A 25,440-nucleotide genomic window follows, 5' to 3' on the forward strand; every position below is an offset into this window, starting at 1 on the left:
AGCTCTGAGTTCGGTCACCCGGGCTCCCACGACTGGCCGTGCTTTTCCCACGTGCGCAGGTGCCACAGCGGGTCTTTGGGCGGCTGCTGGCGACGGGCAGGCCCCTGCGAGATGGTGCGCCCAGCCGCGGCCCGCAGCAACGAGCGGAGAACCCACATGCACGCGCCTTCCTCGGAGCTCCGAAAGGGCCGACCCCACCGTCCGCCTGCCCCAAGCACAGCTGCTCTGCTCCGCATGGCAGGCCTGCAGGTGGTGGCGGCCAGCGGCCGGGACCCGGGCGGCAAGCTCCACGTGTTCTCCGAGTACAACCGGTCAGTGTGCCGCGCTGGGCACACGGCAGGACCTCCGTGCTGTGCAGCCCAGGGCCATCGCAGCATGTCTCTGGGCTTCTGTTTCCCTTATCTTACACATGTGGGATTTCACTGTAGCAGCGATTCTTGGCCTTTTGGTGGTTGGAAGTGGGGACCGGCAGTCTTAAATTCCTGACGTCTGTACGTCCATAGGGGTCCGTGGAGAACTCCCAACCCTTAGGCCCTGGGCTCCCTCATGGCACACCCTGAGCGGCACTTTCTCCCTTGCACCCCGAGGAAGGGGCCTCATAGTTGCTGCGTGGATTTCATAAGTCTGGTGAGGAGGCTATGGGGGAATGGGCCATCTGGCCCCAGCACCATCCTACAGACGTCCCCAACCCTTCCTGTCTCTGCTGAGGAGGGTTCAAAACCCAGGAGAAATGCTGCCAGGTGGTACAATGTAGTTTCTTTAGTTCAGGGTCTACAATAAAGTATCTAATTGATCTCAACGACTTTACAAAACAGAATTGTCTCTGTATTTTGGGTAACGTTTGCCCAGTGGGTATCTCTTCAGCTGTGGAGAAGGCACATATAATGGTTTGTAACAACAAACGGGTGCTACTTTGCGATGCACATCAAAACATTATTATTACTGTCTTATTATGTTAACGGTGTTTTAGTGTATCTGGAAGTGTTTCTTTAATGTTTTTTATGCATCGGAAGGTACACTATATACTAAGACAAACATTTGACTCACTAACAGGTTAGATACACACTGTACTGAACTGTTCGACTTGCGTGCAAATTCGACTTAAAGACAGACTCAGGAACGGAACTTCATTATCCGGGGACTGCCTGTACAGCAGTGGAGTAGCTGGTGACTGCTTGGTGTGCACTATGGGTTCCTGCAGTGTTTTCCCCCTCCCCGATTTTACCCCACTGTAGGTCATAGTGCTAAAACTTCCACCATTTTTCGATTATTTACTTAAGACAGACATTGTCCTCTTCCTCCTGGTCCGCTTACAAAATGCATATATTAAAAAAAAAGAAAAAAGCTAACAGGCCACAGAGATCTTAACACCTGAAGTTACTAACCCCTCAGTGTGAAGGATTTGATAAAATTCTTTTCTATGATGACAGAAGAAATTGGGGTTTGAAGGTAAAGGGCACGTGGACAACTTTCTTTAAGAAATTTCTGAAAGTTGGAAGGGAGGGAGGAGTAATAAGAAATATAGCCCTGCCAGGCTTTCAGCCTTAACTTTAGACCCCTGTTTTCCCTCGCTGTGCCCTTTTTCTTTCATTGAGGTAAAATTCACGTAATATAAAATTAACCATTTAAAAGTATACAATTCAGTGGTACTTAGTACATTCACAATATTGTGCCATGATCACCTCTATCTAGTTCCAAAACATTTTCATCATCCCCAAACGAGACCTCATACCCATTAAGCAGCCATTCCCCACTTCCCCTCTCCCCAGCCCCTGGCAACCACTAATCTGCTTTCTGTCTCTATGGATTTACCTATTCCAGATATTTCATACAAATGGAATCATATAATATATGGCCTTTTGTGTCTGGCTTCTTTCACTTCGCACAATTGATTTTGAGGCTCATTCACCTTGTAGCATGTATCAGTACTTCATTCCTATCATTATAATTAAATATTATTGCTGAATAATATTCCATTGTATGGATATACCACATTTGTTTATCCATTCATCTGTTAATAGACATTTGGGTTGTTTCTACCTTTTGGCTGTTGTGAAGAGTGCTGCTGTGGACATTTGTGTACAAGCATTTGTTTGAACATCTGTTTTCAGTTCATTAGGGCATATACCTAAGAGTGGAATGGCTGGGTCACATGGTGATTCTATGTTTAACTTTTCAAAGCACCGCCAAACTGTTTTCCACAGCAGCTGTACCATTTTACATTCCCACTAGCAATGTACCAGGGTTCCAATTTCTCAACATCCTCACTAACACTTGTTACTTTTGGCCTTTTTTTTTTTTTTTTTTTGGTAGCCATCCTAGTGTGTATGAATCGATAGTTCTTTGTGGTTTTGATGTGCATTTCCCTAATGATTAATGATGTTGAGCTCATTTGTATATCTTCTTTGGAGAGGTGTCTATTCAAGTTTTTTGCCCATTTTTTAATTGAATTGTTTGTCTTTTAGTTGTTGAGCTGTAGGAATTCTTTATATATTCTGGATACTAGACATTTATCAGATATGTGATTTTCGAATATTTTATCACATTCTGTATGATGTTTTTTCACTTTCTTGATACTGTCTTTTGATGTGCTGCACAAAATTTTTAAAATTTTGATGAAATACAATTTATCTACTTTTTTCTTTTGTTGCTTGTACTTTTGGCGTCATATCTAAGAATCCATTGCCAAATCCAAGGTCATGAAGATTTACCCCTATGTTTATTTCCTTCTAAGAATTTTATACTTTTAGCTCTTACATTTATGTCTTTGGTACATTTTGAGCTTAATTTTTTTTATGTGGTGTGAGGTAGGGGCCCACCTTCTTTTGCATGTGGATATTCAGTTGTTCCAGCGCAATTGTTGAAGAGATTGTTTTTCCTTCATTGAATGGTCTTGGCACATTTGTTGAAAATCATTTGGCCATAAAGGTGCGTGTTTATTTTTGGACTCTCAATTTCACTCTAGAGGAATAAAAAGGTTTGTCAGTGGTCTGTCCTGAATAGGTGGCAGTAATTAATGGCCCTTAACTGTCCACAAAGTGCTTTTGCACAATTACTTTATTTGAATCTCACCACTACCACTACTTTGTAAAAAAAAAAAAAAAACCCTTGCTGTTGAGTCGATTCTTACTCATAGTAACCCTATAGGACAGAGCAGAACTGCCCCATAGAGTTTCCAAGGAGCATCTAGTAGATTTGAACTGCCAACCTTTTGGTTAGCAGCCATAGTACTTAACCACTGCACCATGAGAGTTTCCCAACTTTGTTAAGTAGGTATTATTATCCCCATTTCACAGATGAGAAACCAGACCAAGAGAGGTCAAGTGATTTGTTCAGAGTTAAATAGCAGATCTGGGACTGTAGCCCAGGTTTGTCTGATGCCAGAGTCTTTGCTATTTCTACTCCATTCCAGCTGTCCCTAAGTAACATTTGGATATCCCTTTCTGGTTCTACAAGTGCTTTACCCCAGAACACCCCAGTGCTGTCGAACAGACATTATCTCCTTTGGTTGCTTTAATTAAAAAAAAAAAATTAAAAGCCCCTTGTTTCCAACTACTAAGAGCTGCATTAGCAGTAAGGAAGGAAGACCAAAGAAGTACTGAGTATCATCAAAGGCCAAGCCTGGGAACACAATCAAGAACCAGTGGGTAAAATGAAAGCAGAAATCAGGAGACCAGGTATTTTATTCATGAGATGAGAGAACACCAATGTGGATATAGGATGGGGGCAACCAAGGAGGAAGCATTACTTTGATCACTTCCCTTAAAATGACAGTGTGAGGTAGAAGATTCTGAAACATCAACCAGGTGAGCCTAAATGTGGTTGGAGACTTGTGGTATGCCTCCTCTCTAGGTAGAGTGCCCTGGGGTCTGAAGGGAGGCCCAGGGGTGCTGGCTGATGGAAGCCATTCCCAGGGAATAAGGAGAGGAGCCAAGGGCTGTGAGTTGGCAGCCTTGGATAAAATTGGCAAGGAGCCACCATTTCCAGAGTTGTGGGATTCTGAAAGGAAAAAGGATGCCTTCCTTCCCTGACCAGAGGTGCTGAGTGAAAAGGATCTTAATAAAGAAATGTTTGATGAAGTATTTATTGGCCAAAGATATAAGGATTTGAGAGGAAGCTAAAAAGTGATTATCTCTAGTCATTTTCTCCTTATTGATGTCTCTGGTTTGAAGTAAACTGAAGAGGAATAAAAGTGGCATTCTTTCCAAAGTCCACAATCATTGTCTCAGAATAGACTCAGTTTTGTCCAGGCAAGATTGCTTTCACAGTTTCCTGTGCTACCTAGTAACCTTTTGTTTTACAGGAGCTCAGAATGCTACTGATCAATAATGGGGTCTCACAACTTAAGCTCCAGAATTTTAACAGGAATACACACACACACTCCTACATGCACACACAAATGGAGACAGAATTTATTGTATGATCAGAATTACTGGTTTTATACATAAATAGACCATTCTTTTGGGCAATCTCTTTTGCCCCTCCTCTGCCCAACTCTTCACCCCATCAGTGGCGTATCTAGGGTATTGCACTGGCCCTGGGCATACGGTGCCACCGAGCAGTTTCTATTAACCCAGTATAGCCCAACGTCCTTCCTCAAACACCAAACAAACCCATTGCCATTGAGTCAATTCCAACCCATAGTGCCCTGTAGGACAGAATAGAACTGCCCCATAGAGTTTCCAACGAGCACCTGGTGGATTTGAACTGCCGACCTTTTGGTTAGCAGCCATAGGTCTTAACCACTATGCAACCAGGGTTTTCCTCTTAAAGCACAGTAATGTGTAAATTAAAAGATTAATGAGCTTGACTTGAATTTTTGAGCTGATACTGTAGTAAAGTTATTTAAAAGAAGGGTGTCAGTGTTTGGACAGGGGCACAATTTCAGTGCTTGCCATAGGTGCTGTTTTTCATAGATATGCTGCTGGCCATACCAGGTTAATAGAAACTGCTTAGTGGTGCCACGTGCCCAGGGCCGGTGCAATACCTGCCATACCCTAGTTTCACCTCTGCTTGACTCCCTCTTCCTCTTTCTCTCTTGTTGCTCTATCCATTTCCCCTATACCCCCACTACTGATTCTCTTCTCTTTCGTGTGTTCTCCCTGTGGTCATTCAGTCTTCCTTTCATCCTTCTTCTGTTTCTTTCTCTATAACAGTCAACTTCCTTTCCAAGAGTATCCTGGACCTTACTACACGCATAAAACCTTTCATAGATATAGTTTACGTTGCGTGATTATTTCTCCAGGGTTAGGCTTAGTTTGCATAGAAGAGCTAGTTTCATTCTGCAAGAGCTGGAGAGTATTTTTAATTGACAGGAAGCCAATCAAACATGATTTCTGGGAGTTTCCCAGGGACAAAATTTCTTCTTAGAATTCTGGTGGTCAAGGTAAGGGCATTTCTGAGTGCTCCTCCTCTGTAAAGCAAGCCAGCCCTTGGAATGGTCAAGATCTTGGCCTTCTCTCACATATTACAGAGGCTGACAAACATTTCTCTGGTTGTCTATGAGCTGCATTGTAATGCCTGAGGTTTGTAGATCTTCAAACCTCCTAGAGATGTAAACAGTAACCCACTCCAAGGAAGAGAGCAGCAGAATTGTGTTCAAACTTGCTGTGAGGGTGTTTCCGCAGCCAACACACTAACATGGTTGTCTGTGCCCCTGCCAAAGCCTGCCCACACACTTTCCTTACTTTAAAAGAAGCTTCTGCTCTCCATTAATGTGGAGTAGAGTAGCAGAGAGAAGACACGTTGATTTTGCAAACGGCTCTCAATTATCCACATGAATGGAGGAGGAGTCGATAACATGGAAGATGGAAAAAACATTTACTCCACACCCTGACCCATGTTGCACTCATAAGGTACAAAGCACAGCTCTGCTTGGGAACTAGCGAGAAGTGGTGACTTGCTTTAGACCAGTGCCCCTATCCTGGACAAGATAAGCTTTAACCCTTGAAGGGCTACACACACCACCATGTTATAGAAATGGTATTAAATTATTTCTGCATTGTGTTGTTTGCAAAAAAATCTAAAAAAGAAACAAACAAAGCAAAACCCCCAATATATGCTGCTTGATCTTTCATGACTTCTGTGCACTGCTGGGGTTTTGCCTCTAGCCTGCAGGCCTAATGGGAAATGAACACCCTTCATGTTTGCAATGAGAGCTCCTTAGCAAGGTGGGAATCTGCAACAATCCTCACAACTTTTACAAACCCTTTGTGATCCAACACATTTCTGTCACAGCAAGAGCAGTAGTAGTCTGTTTAGCCTTGTGACATTTTGTGGTTTTTATTTTTAAAAATCAATATTCTTTCAATTCTTTCATGGGTTTGATGTTTTCAAAATAAAAAGTTGGGGGAAATGGCACAAGTAATACATATTAGTTATAAGAACTTTGGAGTATATAGGGTAGAAAGTGAAGAGCCCCATTTACCTCCTAATACCACTCCTGTCCCATCCTCTACCATGGTTAACAATTGGTATGAATCTTTCCAGACTAATTTCTTTCCATTTACAAGCATACATACATATATTGTTTGGGTCTTTTTAAAAAACATAACTTGAGATCATGCTATATTAATATATCTCTGGGGCTTTTTTAAAATTAAACAATATATCCTGGACAACTATAGGTCTACTTTATTGTTTATAATAGTGGCATGTCATTTCCTAGTATGACTGTACCATAGCTTATTTAACCACTCTCCTAGCGATGAACGTTTATGTTGTCTCTAATCTGTGTTTTCCAACAGAACCCAACTCTCCCGGCACTGAACTGCTCTGTTGAAAATGCCCATCCAACTGTTTCTTACTACGCTCGTCCCCAAGTGGCATCCTACAATACCTACTACCATAGCCCTCCTCACCTGCCACCATATTCTGCTTATGACTTTCAGGTATGTTTTGAGAGCAAAAGAACTCTCCATCACACTTGTTTTCACTCATGCTTTCTTGTTCGCTCCCTGAATTCAGTTATGGAACCTTACCTTTCTCTTTATAATATGTATGAGGTAGCCAGGCTGTCTGTCTCTGATGGACTTTAGCAGCCTGTGGGTACCTGTGACTAGCTTAAAGCCTACACAGGCAGGGGATCGTTGGAGAAATGGAGAGGGTGAGAAAGATATGAAAGGAGAAGGTTAGCTTCCATCTCCCAGATAAGTCATCTTCTCCTTGGTGTAGGTCAAGGCAATATGGGACACTTCCATACTACCTCCTTCTCGCCTTTTTTCTTCTATTTCTCTGTTTCTTCTCCTTTCATGTCTTTAAAGCCTACCATATAAATAGGTAGACAACTCAGGGAATTTATGACGTAGATAGGTGGTATAGACTGGAAAACACAAATATGTTCAAGAAGGGTCTAGATAATTTCAAGAGTGACAGAGGCAATAGAAAGTCTCTTAAGAGAAGGTGGAGATGTTGATGCTAACACAAGGAGGATCACCATTCTTTCAGGGCCCCTATAATAAAAAGTCATTCTGGGATAGAGGTGCCACACAATGGGTCCAGCCCAAGAGGCCTCCTCCATTCTTATGTTGAAGTAAACTATATTGATTTTAGGATTTTTCATTTTATAATGAATCCTTTAAGTAGTAAAAATAATCTCCCTGGTGATGGTTGCTGCAAACTCTAAGACAGAAAACCTCTCTTATAGGAGCCATCTTCCTGTCCATTGTTCCTCATTCAAACCCTACCCCAGGGATGAAAACAAGATTGACAATGCCAACTGTGACTAAGGCTTTTCCTTTCAGCCACTGTTCAACCATTGTTTATTCTGTGTTCCCATATGCCAGGCACTGTGCTAGGAGCTGGGATATAGAGAATGAATGATACATAGTCCCCAAACCCAAAGATCAGTCTAGAAACTTGATGGTGGCAGGGGACAGCAATGGGGACCAAAAAGTAAATAGTCTGTTAGCCAGAGTGCTATAGAAAGCCAGGATCAGGGTACCTAACCCAGTGAAGGGATCCAAATATAACTACCCAGCCGAAACCTACACTATGGGCATATAGCAGGGAATTCAGGAATTTGTAGAAGCCTTTACTTTTTAAGGAGCCCTGGTGGCATAGTGGTTAAGTGCTACAGCTACTAGATGGCAATGGGCTTGGGCTTGGGGCTACTTTTAAATAACAGCTACTATTCATTGAGCACTTAGAGTGTACCAAGCACTGTGTTAAGCACTTAACATATATCATCTCATGTGGTCCCCTGAGGGAGCACTATTGTCTTCACCATTTTAAAGATGAGATGACTGAGTCATGGAGGGTAAGTGACTTCCCCAAGGTCAGAAGTGGTAAGTGTAGGAGCAAGGATTTATATCCAGGTCTGTCTGACTTCAGAGCCCACAAGTATAATTCTTATACTATCTCCAAAGATTGACTTGAAGGATTCTTTGGAGAAGCTATAAATCTGAGTGCAGCATAGACCTTTTTCCCAGTTAGTTTTAGAATATTTAAAAAATCTTATACTTTCTACTGATTTAAATTGAAGACTCCCTAATTATTACCTTAGGAAGGGTCTACCTTTACTCTTTCTTAACCACTAAATTACTAGATTGTTCTCCACTGAAAAAGGATTCCCTTCCTTCATGCCTTCCCAATTCAGGGGCTGCTTGGATACTTCTTATACCTCTCCTGGCTCTTTCCCTAGGCTCAAGCTGTCTTTTCAATTTCCTATTTGGTGACTTTACAGTTGTATGATATGGGTGTTGAGGGATATATTTTCAAATGAGTCATTTCCCTCTAGAACTTACATGGTGTTCCATTTTAGTATTTGAGTTGAGTTTTTGTTCACCAGGTTCCATTCCCTTGTAGTTTCATAGGAGGAAATACCAGTCTTTACCCAGAGAAAGCCAAGAGGCCAGGGAACATCTGCTCATGTTCCCAGGTAAATCAAAAGGGGTCAGCAAAACACACACCAACTCTGACAATAAAACCACCAGGAGCACAAACCTACCAAATAAATAAGAAAAACCACAGTTCCCTCATGGTCTTCTCAGATTTTAAAATGGCCCAAGTTAGACCCAGAAAATTGACCTTTCTAGACTTTCTTCTGCATGACTTCTCCATTTTGGTCATTTCCGAATAAGACCATTTATGTAACTTTGGTTCGAAGACTCCTGTTTCTTTTTTACCAAGGCTGATAGAAGGAAGTGGAAAGAGATGTACTGGAGTTTGTTTTAACCTTTCAAATGTCATGCCCCTATTGGGTAGCTGTCCCATTAGGAAGCGTGGGAACCATTTCTGTGGTCGGACATGAGCAAGGACCTGGGTATGGCCAGATGACCCTGAGAAAGCTATGAGTGCTGAGCAAGAAGAAATAGGACTCTGTCAAACATTGGACTCCAAGTTGGCCTTGCTCCTAATGAACTCTGCATACCCTACTCTCCGAAGCAGGAAGGATATAAGCTGAGACTACCTTTGCCTCCTTCCTTGTCTGTCCAACACTTATATCTTTTGCCCTTTTCACTCATTGCCTTCAGCTTCAGCCAAGTAGTATAAATTCTGTAGGATATAAAGCATCAGTTCCCACTTCTGCTGAGAAATTAAACCCAGTGTAGCTCTATAGAAAACTCTTAAAAATTCCAGCCATACTTCCCAGTCTGGCATACTGGGCTGGTCCCCCTACTTCACTCTAACCATGAATTGGTCCCTTTCCTGTCCACTTGGTGAACTGCCAAGTTTAAGCTTTAAACAAAAGTCTTAGCCTATGCAAAATGCAAGCGCCTCTGTTTATGCTCTTTATCAAATCACACAAGGGTACACTAAGTTTTATCTTAGCCACTAAAAATGACCCATTATAAATTGGACCCATTTAATAAAAGGGTTGCCTTAATCCTGGGGGAGGCAGTTTATAGCATAAGTTGCCTAGAATCTTAAAAGGCTGTTGGTGCTGCCACTAAATTTTTCTTTCTCTTTTTTTTTTCCCTTTCCTTCCAAGTTTTTCCCTTCTTCCCCTCCTTGCCTCGTTTCTGCTCTCCCCTTTTTTTCTTCTTCTTCCTTTCATCCATTCCTCTCTCCATCTCCCCAGTCTTTACTTTCTGGGGTAGAAGAGAGGTGGAATGCAAACAAACACGAGAACCTGAATTTTACTCTTGTGACACAGTATCTCCCACTGTTGTTGTTGTTAGGTGCCTTTGAGTCGGTTCTGACCCATAGAGACCCTATAGGACAGAGCAGAACTGCCCCATAGGGTTTCCAAGAAGCACCTGGTGGGTTTGAACTACTGACCTTTTGGTTAGCAGCTGAGCTCTTAACCACTACCCCACCAGGTCTCCATCTCCCACTGGTAACCCTTATTACCCAGCCAGTTCTAGAGGCTCTTTTTAGAGTCACTGGCCCACAGTGCTCCTGAAGAGAGGATCAGATCCTGACAGAAATGCACATTAGTCCTGTGGAGGGTGGGCTGGGTGGTCAGCCATCAGGCAGGGAGAAGGCTGGCTAAGGTGGGAGGGGAGAGCTGTCTGTGTCCTGAAGGGGCAGTGATCTCCTTAGCATCATCAGACTGTGGGCCACCCCAGCCTCCTCCAAGAAGCAGCCCAGGACACTAGGGCCAACTAGCTCCCAGAGGAGGGTATTTAGATGCTTTTCATGCTTTTTGGTGCATAAGGAGGATTCAAAGCTCTGGTCTCCTGAGCTTCTCATCCATTAGTAAAGTCAGACTCTCAGGCGGGAACCAAAATACACCAGGTCAGCTCCCCAGCTGCAAGGAAGCCAAATTTCTCCCAAGATGCCTGCCTGTTACTAGGAAACTACACGCTAGGACTATGGGTTTTTTTTTTTTTCTTTTGCTCTATCTCCCCAAAACCCTAAGGATGTGTGGACTACAGCCAGTTAGCTCCCTAGCTCTGCCAGGAGCCCTTCAATTTTATCCTTAAGACTATCAGAATCTCCAAGGGGAACTGAGAATCATCCCACCCCTTTTTCCCCCCACAACACTTCCTAAACATGAAACTGAGAAGTGAAAACCCAAAGGCGGTTGTACCACCCCCTTTTATTATCAAAGTATACAACTGCCACCGATGTCAGCTCCTGACCACGGAAGCCTTTTAATGCTTCTCGGGGCAGAGTTGTCTTTTGCTCTACTGTAGGATGCTTGCTCCTCCCTTCTGTGACTGGGAACCCCTGCAACTGGCCTTCTGCCTCTCACCATCCCCGTGGTGGGATTTAAAATGGCCCCAGCACAGAGATTCTTGTCCTTTGTATGTTTTTGCTCTCCTCTGTGTTTAAGAGGAGAGTGTTCTTTGTCAAGGAAAGCAACAGAAGAGGAGGGAGGAAAGAAGGAGAAAGAGAGAGTTTGGGGGTACGGAGTGGAAAACTAGGACATTGCTATACTGATGTTTTAAGAAAGGGTATCTTCTTAGAGGGAGAAAAACTGAGGTTTTAGGAGGAAATTTGAGTTGTCTTGAGTCTACTGCCTCAAGTTAATTTGCCTTTAAAGGCTCTCCAGGTTCGATGACACTGTCATTCCCTCATTCAGGAGAAATAAAAGATGGGGTGGAAGTGGAGTGGGGAAGATGGCAGCTATAGTCTCTGCTCAGTCCTAACTTCATGTGATAGGCGACAGAGATCCCAGTGTGTCAAGCAAGACCTATACCTGGCCATCCTTTCCTCAGAAATGTGGAGGTCACAACTAGGTGTAAGAAGAATTAACCAAGTGGCATCAAGCTCCAGAAACCTCATGTCAAGGCTGACTCTAGATTGCTCCAGGCCTGGAAAAATGACACAATCTATTCAGACTTTCTGGCCAGCTGTGTTAACCAGTCCTGGGAGACTGTGATCACCCACTTTTGATGCCAGATTGTACAGTGGATAGCAAATCTCACTCCACACGCCAATTGCATCCTGTGGAAATCTCAGCTTCTCTTCCCTATTCATTTCAGACCCAGTTACTCATGCGGCCCTTCTTTCTCTCATCCCTAGCCACCCCAGGCTAGGTCAGTGGGTACCAGCTGCAAGCTCAGGAGCCTACATGATTCCCTCCACTTCAGACCATCCGGCCCCCAGTACTCCTTTGGGTCCTATAATTCAGTGGAATGGCTTACAGACTTCACGGAGAGTACACCATACTCACTACAGAGTCATTACAACCAAAAGGGATACATACAAAGAGATACGTAGGGTGAGGTCTGGGAGGGGTCATAGCACAGAGCTTCCACATTCTAAGGAGGGATGTGCTATCCTCTTGTGTACATGGTCACCAACCAGGAAGGTCCACCTAAGCCTCCATGTTTAGGGCTCTTATCAGCATCACCATGTGGCCATGATAGATTGCATCATGCCTTGTAAGGCTTAGTCAGCATCGGGCCCCCAGGTGGTCCCTCTTGGTCTGGCCAGCCCCCATTCATTAGCCTCAGGTGTTGGTCCAGCTCTCAGGAACCAAGACCAAAGGCTAAATCGCTTTTTGCAAGGTGATTCCATACCTCTCGCCAGCCCAGCAAAGTAAAAGCTGTGACTTCCCCAAATAGCACTTGAACTCTTGAGAAATTCTGGTTTTTTTTTTTTTTTTTTACCAACCCCTTCTAGAGCTAAGACATGACAAAATAATTGCACAGTTCTCCAGCCCTGTTTGCTGTCTTAATGTTTGCTCTTCCTAGGTCCCCTCAAAGCCATCATGCCTCGCCTCAGCCCTGCTCCACCACTGGAGCAAGGAAACAAGATCCACAGGTTATGACTCTATTCTTTGCAAATAGATTTCAATTAAGAAACATGCCAAGCCCATCTTATATACTGCTTAAGTTACATTCATTCATTCAACATTTATTGAGCATCTACTACTAGCCAAGCACTGTTCTGAATTCTGGGGATATAGCAATGAACAAAACAGGCCAGCTCTCCTTCAGCAGGAAATAGAGGGTATACATGGCCAGGAAAAAAGAAGGGGCAACTGACCCCCAACATGTGCCTACCCACTGAGTATTTTTTTAATTCATATCCTCTCCTTTCCCAAAGATGTGGTGTAGTGGTGAAGAGCTTGGCTGCTAACCGAAAGGTCGGCAGTTCAAATCCACCAGCCACTCCTTGGAAACCCTATGCGGCAGTTCTACTCTGTCCTATAGGGTCACTATGAGTTGGAACCGACTTGATGGCACCTAACGACAACAAGAAAGTTAGACAACACAGGGCAAAACTGCATCCTCAGTGTCTCTGCAACCTGACAAGTTGCTTCTCATTCTTAGTCCCACCTCTATGCCTTGTTTATCTTTGCCCTCCAACCTACCCTGCACTTGGGGGCAATGGGGCAATAATTAAGGTGAAATAGAAAATGTTGAAATGTAGAGGCAGAAGACTCCAGATCCACGCAAGCCATTTAACCTCTCTGACCTAAGTTGTTTTTTGTTTGTTTATTCCTATGAGATGGGCTCCTGACCACCGTACTACCTCCCTGTGATGTATTCTTGTATCGAAGACTTTCCTAAGTATCGATGGTTTAACCCCATTAAAATGTTCTTAAAATCCAAACTACCTTTATTGAAGACTAGTTGGCATGCTGTCACCATAGCTCAGTGGAGAGGAACTGAGGGCTTGAATTATAAACACGGAAAACGGGGTGATTTATTCAAGAAACACACAGAAATAGAAGCAACATGATTTGGCAACTGACTAGATGTGGGGCTCAAGGATAGGGGAAGGTGGACTCCAAGATATCTCTGTATGAGGTCTCCAGCCTGGGTGACTGAGAGTGTGTGGGGCCACCTCTTTCATGCCTCTTGTCAACTAATTAAGGTTTAGGAGCTCTTTGTTGTTCCAAAGAGAAACAAACTTGGTCCATATTGTTTTAAATGGTAATGACTATTGGGGGAATTACAAACCCACTGCCTAAACTAATGGTGTTTTGTTTTTATTACACAGCATTCCGGTGTCTTTCCATCCTCCCCTCCCTCTGGACTTTCTGATGAGCCCCAGTCTGCCTCTCCCTCACCCAGCTACATGTGGTCCTCGAGTGCGCCACCCCGTTACTCTCCACCCTACTATCCGCCTTTTGAAAAACCACCACCTTACAGTCCCTAGAGGAACGTCTGCTGGCTTTTGAGATTATTGTGGCTTTTGTATTTCTGCTTTAGTGGAAGTGTACAGGGTACAAAATTTAAAGTGTGACTCTTATGCATAAAGTTATACAATGGCCGTCCAGGCTAGGGAAAGATAGGGATGAAGCTTATTTGTTATCAGTGCAGAGCAGGAGGGGCTAGGCAGAGCCCAGGGATTCCAATCAGGGCAGTTCACACTAAGCAAGGCTGGGGAGCCAGCCCAGCAAGTTAAGCATGTTTAGACCTGCGTTACCCATTGGCTCCACCTCTGTAGTCGGCAGAAGTGTGGTTGCCATCTGTTTTGCTTCATGTACATGGAGTGTTGTCCTCAGGCCCCTGGCAGATTGTCACCCTAGCCCCTTGGTTGTAGCACCTAGCTTATAGGCCCTATCTTTCCTGACCAGTAAAGTCTGTCCCTAAGGAAAATTTCCCAGCCAACTGGGCTATACAGTAGTTCCAGTACAGAGTACTGGCTAAGATTTTGCTTGTGTCTGCCGGTAGCTCTTATTCCTTTCTTCCCTGTATTGTAAAAATGGCTGTTGTGATCATTTAGCTGTTTTTGTTATTGGTACCTCCTAAAGGGAAAAGTGCAATATTCCCTCATCTTGAGTTGTGGGGAACAGGATACAGAGCAACATGTGAGATGTTTTAAATGAATCTGGTAACTTAGGAGGCAGTGGTTCTACATGTTGCATTATTACAAAATACACTTGCTACAGGAGATACAAATCTTACGGTTAAAATTCAGAGTTAAAAAAATCCTACATTAGGTTCTTGGGTCGTGATATGAATTGTTTCTAATCTTTGTGACTATTTAATCTTCAAATATTGTGCTTCAACCCCAGCAAACCGCACGTTAAGCTGCATCCCACCCCAAAAGCATCATCTGTATTTTAATGCCACTGCTCTTACTGGTCCGTTTTCCATTGAGACCAATCATGACAGCGTTCAATTCAAGGTTATGGATGTGTTACAATGCCGCTTCGAGTCTGCAAAACCTCAAATGCAGCCAACTTGATAAATTCTTAAGTGTTACCGTAGACTTAAAATCCATCTGGCACACTGTGGTATTTGTACAGTTCTTTTAATTATACATCGCTTTAAACCATCGACCTGATGGATTTAAAACACTTTGGCATCCATGCCTTCACTTCAGAATGTGAACACTTTCATTGCATCCTTAAGTTAGCCTGAGAATTGACTGATTTAAAGGAAGACTGATAATCCTACACTTGCATAATGTAAAAATATAGGGCTACACAGGAAGGTACCTAATTAAACAGTTCTGCAAACACAGAACGCATTCTGGAAAAATTTCCAGCCAATTTCGCTGCCTCCCGACCTGATGGATTAGAGGTAGCAGACAAATGCTGGTGCTCCCATCTACCTTACAGACACCCAGCCATCAAGAATCAAGGCACGACAAGTGCACTCATTGTTCACAGTAAACGTTTGCAGAACATTCAGTTTAACTTTTAGCATTATAAATGTCGCATCTGGATCTCAAATCTGAAAAACAATAATCCTTTTGCGTTATACAAAATTATTTTCTACAGTTTGAGCATATTAAAATTCTACCGGATTTCAAATAGGGGCTAAGAACCAACTGACTCACTATACAAACATCAACTTGTAATACTCAATGAAATGTTTGCCGTTTACATTTTACCTTTTGCTTCAGTGAATGTGTCTGAGTATTTAATTTTTAAAAAGGCACCATTACCCAGTATATCCATTTATCACACTTCTTAAAGTGTTAAGATACTATGACTCATTTCTATGTATTTTTCTTACTTTACAAAATAACTTGAAACAGTATAGATTTTCTAACACTTAATTTGAGCAGCTTCTTTTTCTATTACATTGAACTATATAAAGTGCGTGCTACCTTAAGAAAATTAATATTTGCTGCTTTACTTTTTTGCAAAACATTTGCTGCAATAAGGAATTTGTATTTCTAACATGTACCTTGACTGCATTTTCTAATACCTACTGCTTCATTCCTAATTCTGCTTTAAAGTATTGAACTGGGCATGAAACATGAAAATATGAATCCAGAATCTGTATAAACTGGATGCTGCTTAAGATCTGTATCACTGCCACGTTTGAAACCCAGAATGCTTTTGTGATGTTTCAAATTAATAAAACGTTATCGTCCTCCTTATCCATTTACATGTGTCCTCAGCAAACTCTCTAAAGCAACTGAGAGCAGCTCATTCACTTGCCACTTTTATGGGTTAAGATACAACGGGACAGGCTCACCAACAGATGAAACCTAACGGGAAATTCTGCCATGCCGGCATCAAAAAAACACAGCTCCAATCTCCTGCTACAACAACTGAGAAACAATATAAAAGTCTATATAATTTCTGAAAGATAGTATTAAAACAATACACTCAAAAATGAGAATTAAACATTTTATTTTTGCATTAGAAGCTCTAAGAACTATAACAGTTAATGGTTTATGAAAAGTAGAACTTAAAGTCATGACAGGGAGGACTGTACAAGTATGAACATTACAGTATTGGAGAAAATGAACAAGGTTTCACATGACTGACAGAGCTGAGGAAGCCAGTATTGTTGAATTAGCGTTTGATTCTTTAGATTATGCATGCGTTAGAATACAAAATACCTTGATCAGTTTGGCCATTTGTTTTCTTTTTTGGTACAACTGAAAAAATGCAGCATCAGTTCCTTAATAGTGGCTATATGTAAAAAAAAAAAAAAAAAAAAAAAAAAAAAAAAATTTTTTTTTTTTTTTTTTTATATGTGGGGGGACTTTACCACCAAAATCGTAATGATCACTTAAAATGTATTTTAAAGGTAGTCTTGCAAGACTGCTATGGCATTTTAATAGTTTTGTTTAATTTGAGCATTTCCATTTTTGTCATTTAACAAATTACTATTTCAAACAGGTTCTCTACAGAATTAAAGGTAATTTAGCAAAGGAACAAATTTGGAACCAACCTGAAAGAAAAAGGAGCTCAACAGCCAGAAAGCAAAATACAAAATAGAAGAACCCCATGATAAATTTTAGAGAGTCTTGCTACAGATTTCCAACCCAATAAACACTGAGTAAAGGGTTTTTTTTTTTTAAGGGTTTTAGCCCCAAAGAAGTCTTCTATGTGAACTTGACTTTGGATATGGAAACTTCTCCTAGGAAAACTGAAGACCCTGAGACATATGCAAGTAAGAGTTATCTGGCAAAAATACAATTTAAGGTTAATTTTCCACTACCTCAAAAAAAATGCAGAAGATGCCGTTAGTAGGCAGTTTAAATTTAATATTCAGAATTTACATAGAACATAGCAGCAGCCAATAATTATATCCATATTATTCCGAATGGATAGTTTTCCCTTATAGAATTAATCCCTAGTTCGTCATAATAGGCTAGGAGAAACTACCAAGTTTTATTATGACAAACTAACTTACCTAGCAGTTAAGTCTGAAAGGTCTAGAAGCTCTGCTGGCATCAACTAGTTCACACTTGTAGAAGTAATTATATTTAACTGGTGAAATAGCATTAATGTAACTCAAACAAATCTCCGCTGAAAACATTTCAGAGTGCAATCTATAGTCAAAGAGAATGTTATCAATATCTACACAGAAAGGAAACAGCTATTGTGATTCTAGAGATCACAGAGTCTTAAGTATAAGCTAATTTCAAATTTTCCAAGGGTTAGTTTACAAAATGGTTTGAAGGTTTGGACTCACAGAACAGAGAACAGATGCACATCACTCTACCCTTTGGTAAGCAAAGGATCATATATTTTTTTCTCCTCGTGTTACTACAAATACCCTCAAGTTATCAACTCAAGAAGCACTGAAACCATTATCTTCAAATGTAGCTTACTGTCAGAAGAATGATGTATGCATAAGAAATTATGATTAAAGCTTTAAGTTCAAAGTCAAGAAATAAGCTATTTTAAAAAATACATGACTAGGACAAAGAAAACACCTACGTTAAATTAATACTTAAAACAAGGTTACAATTGACTAAACTATGCACAACAATCTTTTTCAGTATCTATTAACTTTTTCCTTTGCAAAAAAATCATTTACAGAAGTTCAACAACTTGTTATAAACGCTAGGCTATGTATTTGTTCCAATCTGCTCACTTTCAGTACTAGTACAATTTTGATTTTTTTTAAGTGTTTAAATATGTGCCATTTTAAAAGAAAGATGGCATTTATCGTTCCCAAGCTATATGTGAATCAACAAGCCTAAACAACATTCCATATATAGTCTCCGATTGTTGTAATATTGCAGCAATTTGCAGATGGAATGGAACTTGTTTTAGGAGGGGTAAAACATAAAAAAAAAAAAAAAACCTAAGGAGCCCTGGTGGTGCAACGGTTAAGCACTTGGCTGCTAACCGTAAGGTTAGCAGTTTCGAACCACCCAGTGACTCCTCAGGAGAAAAGACCTGGTAATCTGCCTCCTTAAAGGTAACCGCCTAGGAAACTCTCATAGGGCAATTCTACCGTCACGTGGGGTCGCTATGAATTGGCATCGATTCGATTCTAACAACAAAACCTAAAAGGTCTTTCTGAAAGGAAAATACTAGATCACTGATTCAACTATGTCAAGTGAAAATTTCCTATTGGAGATCCTAAGTGATATGAGCATTTTAAAATAAATGCCAGTAGCCTCCCACCCAAAACAGGGAGGAATCTCATTTATGGAATCTATCCTTTATAAAGATTTACACATATTTAAAGACTCATTTTGTGGCTTTCAGATTCAAAATTTGGAACTTTTCATGGGAATATTTTAGCCATAACAAGCAAAAAGGAGATCTCTATTCAATCCCACTATCATGTAAGAGCACAGAATTCAAAATAAATGCAACATAACTTTTCATCTCTTTCTGTCTGCATTATGGAGATCTGTTTTTCCAACAGTATTCCCACCCCACCCTCTGAGACTACGTTGCAAAGGTATATAGTGGTCCAGCCACCAAACATTTTTTCCAGATGGTGGTAGTAAGAGCAAGACTTAATTAGCTAAAACTAACTGATTCTTCAAATGAGAGACATGTCTATATGGCCATTTTCATGGGGGAGGGGGTATGTGCGTGGGGGATTGCTATCCATTTTGACTAGCAGAATACACAACCAAGTGGAGAGTTATTCTGAAATTTTCCAGAACAACTTTAGAAGTTGTTTACTTTTTACTCCATATACAAGACACAACACACATTTACAATCTCAATGTTAACAAAATTGAGAATTCAGCAGTAAAGTGCTAACATGGAAGGGAAAAGTTGTACGATGTACTAGGGTATGCTAATAACTCCAGTTATTATCAAAGAACATTCAGACTGCTTCAAATTCTATTCAGAAAACTCTCTTTCCAAGCTTTTTTTTTTTTTGCCTCTTTTAAATGAGCTAAAAGCTAACTATATAAACATACTTGAGGGGAAAAAAAGCTTCTCTATCTCTACTCAAACTTTCAGAAAAATTTGCTTCTAAAAAATCAACAAATAATCCAACTAAACTGCCTTCAGATGACGTGGCAGATCAAATTAACTTGTTTTCACCTTGTTTTACCAGTCTTCTGAAGCCCTTGCCCCTAATCCAAAGCAAAACTCTCTGATATGTCAAAGGAGTTCAATAAGATTCTGGTATTATAAATTCAAACTCAGTACTGCCATCTGTTACATTCTGTTTAAAAATGGAATCGTTTTCCTGCTGATTAAAAATATCATCCCAGGTCATTGGCTTGTTCTGAGTAGATGTGGTCCCTACCGGAGGTTCTTTCCCAGCATCAACCTTATACCCAATACCATCATCCTTCATTACAGGCATAGTGCTTGACCTATCAGAAAGGTATGAATATTGTCTGATCTGTAATGACCTGCACGGATGTAAACGATAAAGCTTGGAGTCTCCAGAAGGATCTTGACTATGAACTGACTTTATGTGTGAAGACATAAACTGGTAGTTGATGAAAGACTTGCCACAGGCCAAACACTGATACCTTCGTTCCCCTGTGTGATGAATTTCATGCTTTGTGCGATATTCTGCAAGAGGAAACACCTTCTCACAGTAGCGGCATGGATACTTCTTCTCCCAAGAATGAATGTTAAAATGTCTCCGCAAGCTTGTCAGACAGACATATGACCTTTTGCATACAATACAGATATAATAGACCCTGCCATCTACTATTAACTCATAATGATCATCGTGTTTTACTTTCATGCGCTTGTTTGCCATCTCACTGCCAGATGTTTTTGGTATGTCATTCTCTGGTCTGGCCTCCCCCTCATCAGGGTCATCTTTGACAGGAATCACTATGTCGTAAGTATCTTCGCCAATATTTGCATAAACTTTGCAACCAGTTGACAAGCCTTCAATTTCAGTAGCTGTATCTAAAGTAATGATCTTCTGACCCTCCATTAGATGTTTTGATCCTAAACCAGGATCACTAATGTTTCTAGTAATTATGTCTGAAATTTTTAAAGAATTAGAAAGTGGTTCTTGCAGAAGTGTAGGAATTGGCATCTTCTGTATTAATGATCCATCAAAAGTGGTATTTTGGGGGACATCAGCCTGTGGAACCAAAGATGTATTACTGACTGCTGAGTCTGGACTGGAGCTAATAGTGTCATCATCATCATCTATCATTTCTTCTTCCTCCTCTTCGTTGGCCTCATTTCCTGTCATAACGGCACTGTTCGGTGGCTGCTGATTCTGCACAAGTATATTGAGCGAAGGAGACATATGGTTTGGAAGTGAAGAACTGACACTTGGTGGTGTAGTAAGTGGTGTCTGATTTAGCAAAATAATGTTGGGAGTCAGATGCGTTGGGGCTGAAGATACCAGTACTTTTTCACTTCCTTGTGTTTGGCTCAGAGTTACCTGATTCATAGAAGTAGGAAGTTTCTGAGTCGGTGTGGTATTTGTTAAAGGGGGAGAGTTACTGCTAGCACAAGGTGCAACATCTGAAATGGCAACAGAGCCTGGGTTAGGATGGACCTGTGCATTGTTATTCGGCAACGGCTCCTTTGCAGGCAGAATCTCAGAACAGAAAATGACATCATCGTCGTCATCATCATCTGAATCAGTAACAATGATCTTTTTCGTTTCGTAATCTTCAGCAGATAAGGAAAAAGACTCTGTTATAATAGGCATTATAGTGGTCCCATTATCTTGAGCTTCATCTTTTGATTTTTGTATTTCAAGGTTCTTGTCATCAGAACCAGGAGGCACGGTTTCTGCGTTACCATCCTGAGTTGCCCCTGAGATGCTTTTAACCTGTGACAATGGGACACCAAGCTCTGCTATAAATTTAACTCCTAATAACTGCCCTGATTTAATTAACTCATCAAGTAAATCTGATCTAACACGGACAATTTTAGAACTATAGATATAATTGAGAATTTCCGCAAAAATCTCTGCTCTTATAAAGCTCAGTTCAACAACTTGCCCGGCAACTGCAAAGAGCTGATGGAAATATGTACTAGAAGCTGAAAGAATATTCCTGTGGGCCCGGAATTTTCGGTCTTCCACAATAACGGTAACGTCACAGAAGAGTCCGTGGCCACGTTGCTCATTCAAGGAGTTAAGCAGACTTCCAGAGTACTGAGTGTCTGTAGCAGAAATAAGTTTTCTACCTTCCATGCCTACAAAAGAAAGGGAGGAAGAGGGGCCAGGAGAGGGACAGGGTTAGGCAGGAAAATCAAAAGTATTTTATCATTCAGAATTTAAGCCACGGCATCATTAAATAGTTTAAGCTTTAACAGAAGGCTGGTGTTAACTTTTTGGCTTTTTATATGAATTGTTCATACTGGCTGGTTTTTGGACCACGTGTCAAATCTTATTACTTTACAGAGAAGGGCCAAACAAGCTTTAAATTGCTCTACAGATTCAAATAGTAATCTCCATAGCCACTTTCCCTTGACACTCAGATACACCCATTAACAATTTTTAAAGATTAGAATTAATTTTCTTATTCCCCAATTTTGGGTCTTCTCATTTTTTTTTTTTTTCAAAAAGATAAAAGTTAATTTTTAACTTTTTGGGGGGGTCATTTTTTAAATTGTGGTAAATATATTGGTAGGAGCCACTGCGTAGCGCAGTAGTTAAGCACTCAGCAGCTAACCGAAAGGTAGGTGGTTTGAACCCACCAGCCACTCCATGGGAGAAAGATGTGGCAGTCTGCTTCTGTAAAGATTTACAGCCTTAGAAACCCTATGGGGCAGTTTTACTCTGTCCTACAAGGTCGCTATGAGTTGGAATCGACACGACGGCAGTGGGTTTGGTTTTAGGTAAATATTTAGGTAACAAAACATTTGCCATTTCAACAATCTTCACATTTACAGTTCGGTGACATTAATTATGTTCAATTGTTCGACCATCACCCTTATCCATTCCTAAATTTTCCTGTTACCTTTAACAGAAGCTCAGTGGCCCCCAAGCCTTGTGCTTTCTTTTCTCCCTCCCTCCCACCCACCCACCCACCCCTGGTAACCACTTATACACTTGCCTACACAGATGTTTCATATAAGTGGGATCATACAATTTTTGTCCTTTTGTGACAGATTTATTTCACTCAGCATGTTTTCAAGGTTCATTTTAACGTTCTTAAAAATTTGTTTTAAGAAAAGCCTTCATCATGTACATATAGAAGTTATTTCATCTATAGTTGAATCAATTAGTCAGAAAAGCTTGGTATATATAAAACTGAATGCAAAACATATATTCTTTCTAAATTTTAACAAATTATCTTAGGAGCCTTGGTGTCGCAAGTTAAAAGCTCGACCACTGCTAACTGAAAAGTCAATGGTTAAAACCCACCAGTGGCTCCAAGGGTGAAAAGACCTGGCGATCTGCTCTTGTAAAGATGACAGCGTAGGAAACCCTATAGGGTCTCTATTAGTCAAATCAACTTTATGGCACACAACAATAATCTTATTCTTAAGAATATATTCAAAAGCTACTCCCCGCAGCCTACAACTTAATCAGCATTTAAAAACACTGATAATCATTACCCTTCAACTTCCTATTACTTTTCTGTTATTTAAATGAAGTGCCTCATCTCAATAAAATATTAAATGTCTTTCTTACTGTCTCCTCTTTCTTCATCCTTTTGCCCCTTCCCCTCACCTCTCTACCTTTATAGTCTCCAGAGGTGGAATGTTAAACACAATGCCAAGTCAACAGATGCTATTGTGAAAAGACAAAGGAAAAGGAAAGCTTACTGTTTCTCAATGCTTACTTGCATGAAAACGTGAAATACTTTATTTTCTTGGTAAAGAATTATGGGCATTGGTATGAGAACATTTTTCATATCAAATGAGGTAGTGAAGATGAAAACATTAAATTATTGGAACGGAGCAGACATTATTTTAGAAAAGGAGAGGGAATACCAGTTTATAGTATTGCCATGCATCATCCCCAAAACGCTTTTTTTTGCACTTCGCAAAAGACATTCTAACAATGATGCTGAGAGTTGTGCGGGGGAAAAAAATACACGTACATATGTATATGTGTATGTATGTATACATACATATTAGATGTTAACAATTAGTTTATTAAGTACTTTTGGCAAAGAAACAGTTCTATTAATATTCTTTCCCTTTAAAGTTACCAAAATAGTGCCACTGTCACAGTGCTTAAGTTATGTGAGTAATACTACACACGTGGAAGGTAGTGCGTCTCAAATATCTTAATTTTTCAAAATTATAGTTTAACAACAATAAATAGCAAAAAGTGTAAAAAGCAAGGATTTAAAACCTCTCTGTTAGAAGGTGTTGCTTGTTAACAGTACCAAGGAATTCCTGGTTACCATGAAGACATTCATTGGAAAGGGTGACCTTTGGACAGCGTGCCAACCACCAGGGCTTCCGAAATACGGAGATTTCGACAGAAGTCACTTTTCAAGTGGATACATTTTCTGAATACGCTCCCACAATTTCTGTCATTTACAAATGAGTTTTTCCAATATAAGCACGCGTCAAATGTATACGTCCAGGTGACGCTGAGACTTGGTTTTGTTTTATTTAGGTCTCCCCTCCTCTACGTCAGGTCAGTCAGAACCCACCCCCAAGATTTGCGACCTGATGTTGGAAAAGGCATTCTGCATCGTTGTGAGGCGAATCCTTGACCGAGGGTAGGTGAGGGAGGGGCTAGCGAAGGTGGAAAAGAGAGCGAGAAAAGCCATGGGCCAGGGGGTGAAACAATCCGACACGCGGCTCCCTGCGGCAGCTGAACCCCATCTCCCCTCCTCCACCTCCCTCTTCCCACTTTGCACCCAGCCGGCTGCAGCCGAGGTTTTGAACCTCAGTTCCGTGAAAAGACGGCTGCTCGCACAGACAGGCGGAGGTGCAAACAGCAGGGAGAATCAGGGGTGCCAGGGAAAGTAGAAGCTGGCGAACAGAAGGGTAGGGTGTTGGGGGGGGCGCGGCAAAGCAGGCGGCATTGTTAAGCCCCGGGAAGGGGGCGGAAGGGGAGGATGGGCCGGCAGAGAAGCTCGAAATCAAAGTGGGGGCTAGGAGGAGGAAAGGGGGCAGAAAAGGGCCGGCAAAGGGGCAAGAAAAGGCCGAGTGGGTGTCGGGGGCGGGCTCCCTACGCCCCGGGCCTACCCGGAGCACGGACGGCCCCTCGGGCCCTGACGGCGATGGGGACCGCGCCGCGGCCCTCCTGGTTCATCCCCTCCTTCACTCCGGGGCCCACACAAAGAAAGGGCCAGAGAAGGGGAGCTTCTGGCCGGCGCTTCCTGGTTCAAGAGAGGAGAATGCAAACGGCAGCGCGGCCCAGGGACCGAGGAAGCAGGCGCGCTCCTCCGCCCCTCCCGGACTGGGGCCGGCTCCTCACCTGCTTCCTGGCGCCGCCGCTTCTTCTCGGGCCGCGCGGAAGGGTGGGAGTCCGCCAACAACAAGAAGCGGGACTCCCCGGCGATCCTGCTGCTGCTTTAAACGTCGCTCCAGTCTTGGTCGACGTCGACGCTGCTGCCGCTGCCACAGCTGCCCCAAGCCGCCGACAGAGGGCTCAACGCGGGGGTGAAGCGTTGAACTTAAAGGCTCCCTCCTCCTCCGGGCGCAGTTCGGGCCCTTCCGGAAAGGCCCGAACCCTAGGTGGCTCCCCTTCGGCGCGCTACTCGGCTTTCGGCTCTTTCCGGAAGGGGCGGAGGAAGACTGGGAAACTGTTGGAGTAATCTCCTTTTTCCGGAGGGCGAAAGGGTGGGAAAAAGGAAGAGGAAAAGACAGGATAATGCAGTCGCAAGCAGTTGGGATGGGAGGGAATCTTGTCGCTTTAATCTAAAAGGCACTGTAAACTTCTAGGGCCCAAAAACTTTTAGACCCTATACAATTTTCATTTCTGTTGCAAGTTTGAAACTGCTCTATTAGCCTGTTTGCTGCATAATCCACATTACCGTGCAGTCCATTCCGAATCTTTGCGACCCCATGTGTTACAG

General features: G+C 42.0%; 2 protein-coding genes across 4 annotated transcripts in view; one reads left to right on the forward strand and one right to left on the reverse strand.

Annotated features, from left to right (window-relative positions):
• TMEM255A (transmembrane protein 255A) overlaps positions 1-14,001 on the forward strand; it is a 68,773-nt gene extending 54,772 nt beyond the window's left edge. For all 3 annotated transcript variants that reach the window (XM_049872517.1, XM_049872518.1, XM_049872520.1), the window contains 2 exons: positions 6,747-6,890; positions 13,843-14,001. In XM_049872517.1, the coding sequence (XP_049728474.1) occupies positions 6,747-6,890; positions 13,843-14,001 (303 nt within the window). The remainder of the gene's footprint in view (positions 1-6,746; positions 6,891-13,842) is intronic.
• A 4,093-nt stretch (positions 14,002-18,094) lies between these two features.
• On the reverse strand, positions 18,095-25,208 carry ZBTB33 (zinc finger and BTB domain containing 33). The gene is made up of 2 exons (XM_049872501.1): positions 24,840-25,208; positions 18,095-21,646 (listed from the first exon to the last, which is right to left on the reverse strand). Exon 2 carries the CDS (start codon positions 21,642-21,644, stop codon positions 19,632-19,634), a length of 2,013 nt encoding a protein of 670 aa, XP_049728458.1. The 5' UTR covers positions 21,645-21,646; positions 24,840-25,208; the 3' UTR covers positions 18,095-19,631.
• Positions 25,209-25,440: the final 232 nt, after the last annotated feature.

The sequence above is a fragment of the Elephas maximus genome, chromosome X (assembly GCF_024166365.1).
Source record: "Elephas maximus indicus isolate mEleMax1 chromosome X, mEleMax1 primary haplotype, whole genome shotgun sequence".
Taxonomy (NCBI): Eukaryota; Metazoa; Chordata; class Mammalia; order Proboscidea; family Elephantidae; genus Elephas; species Elephas maximus.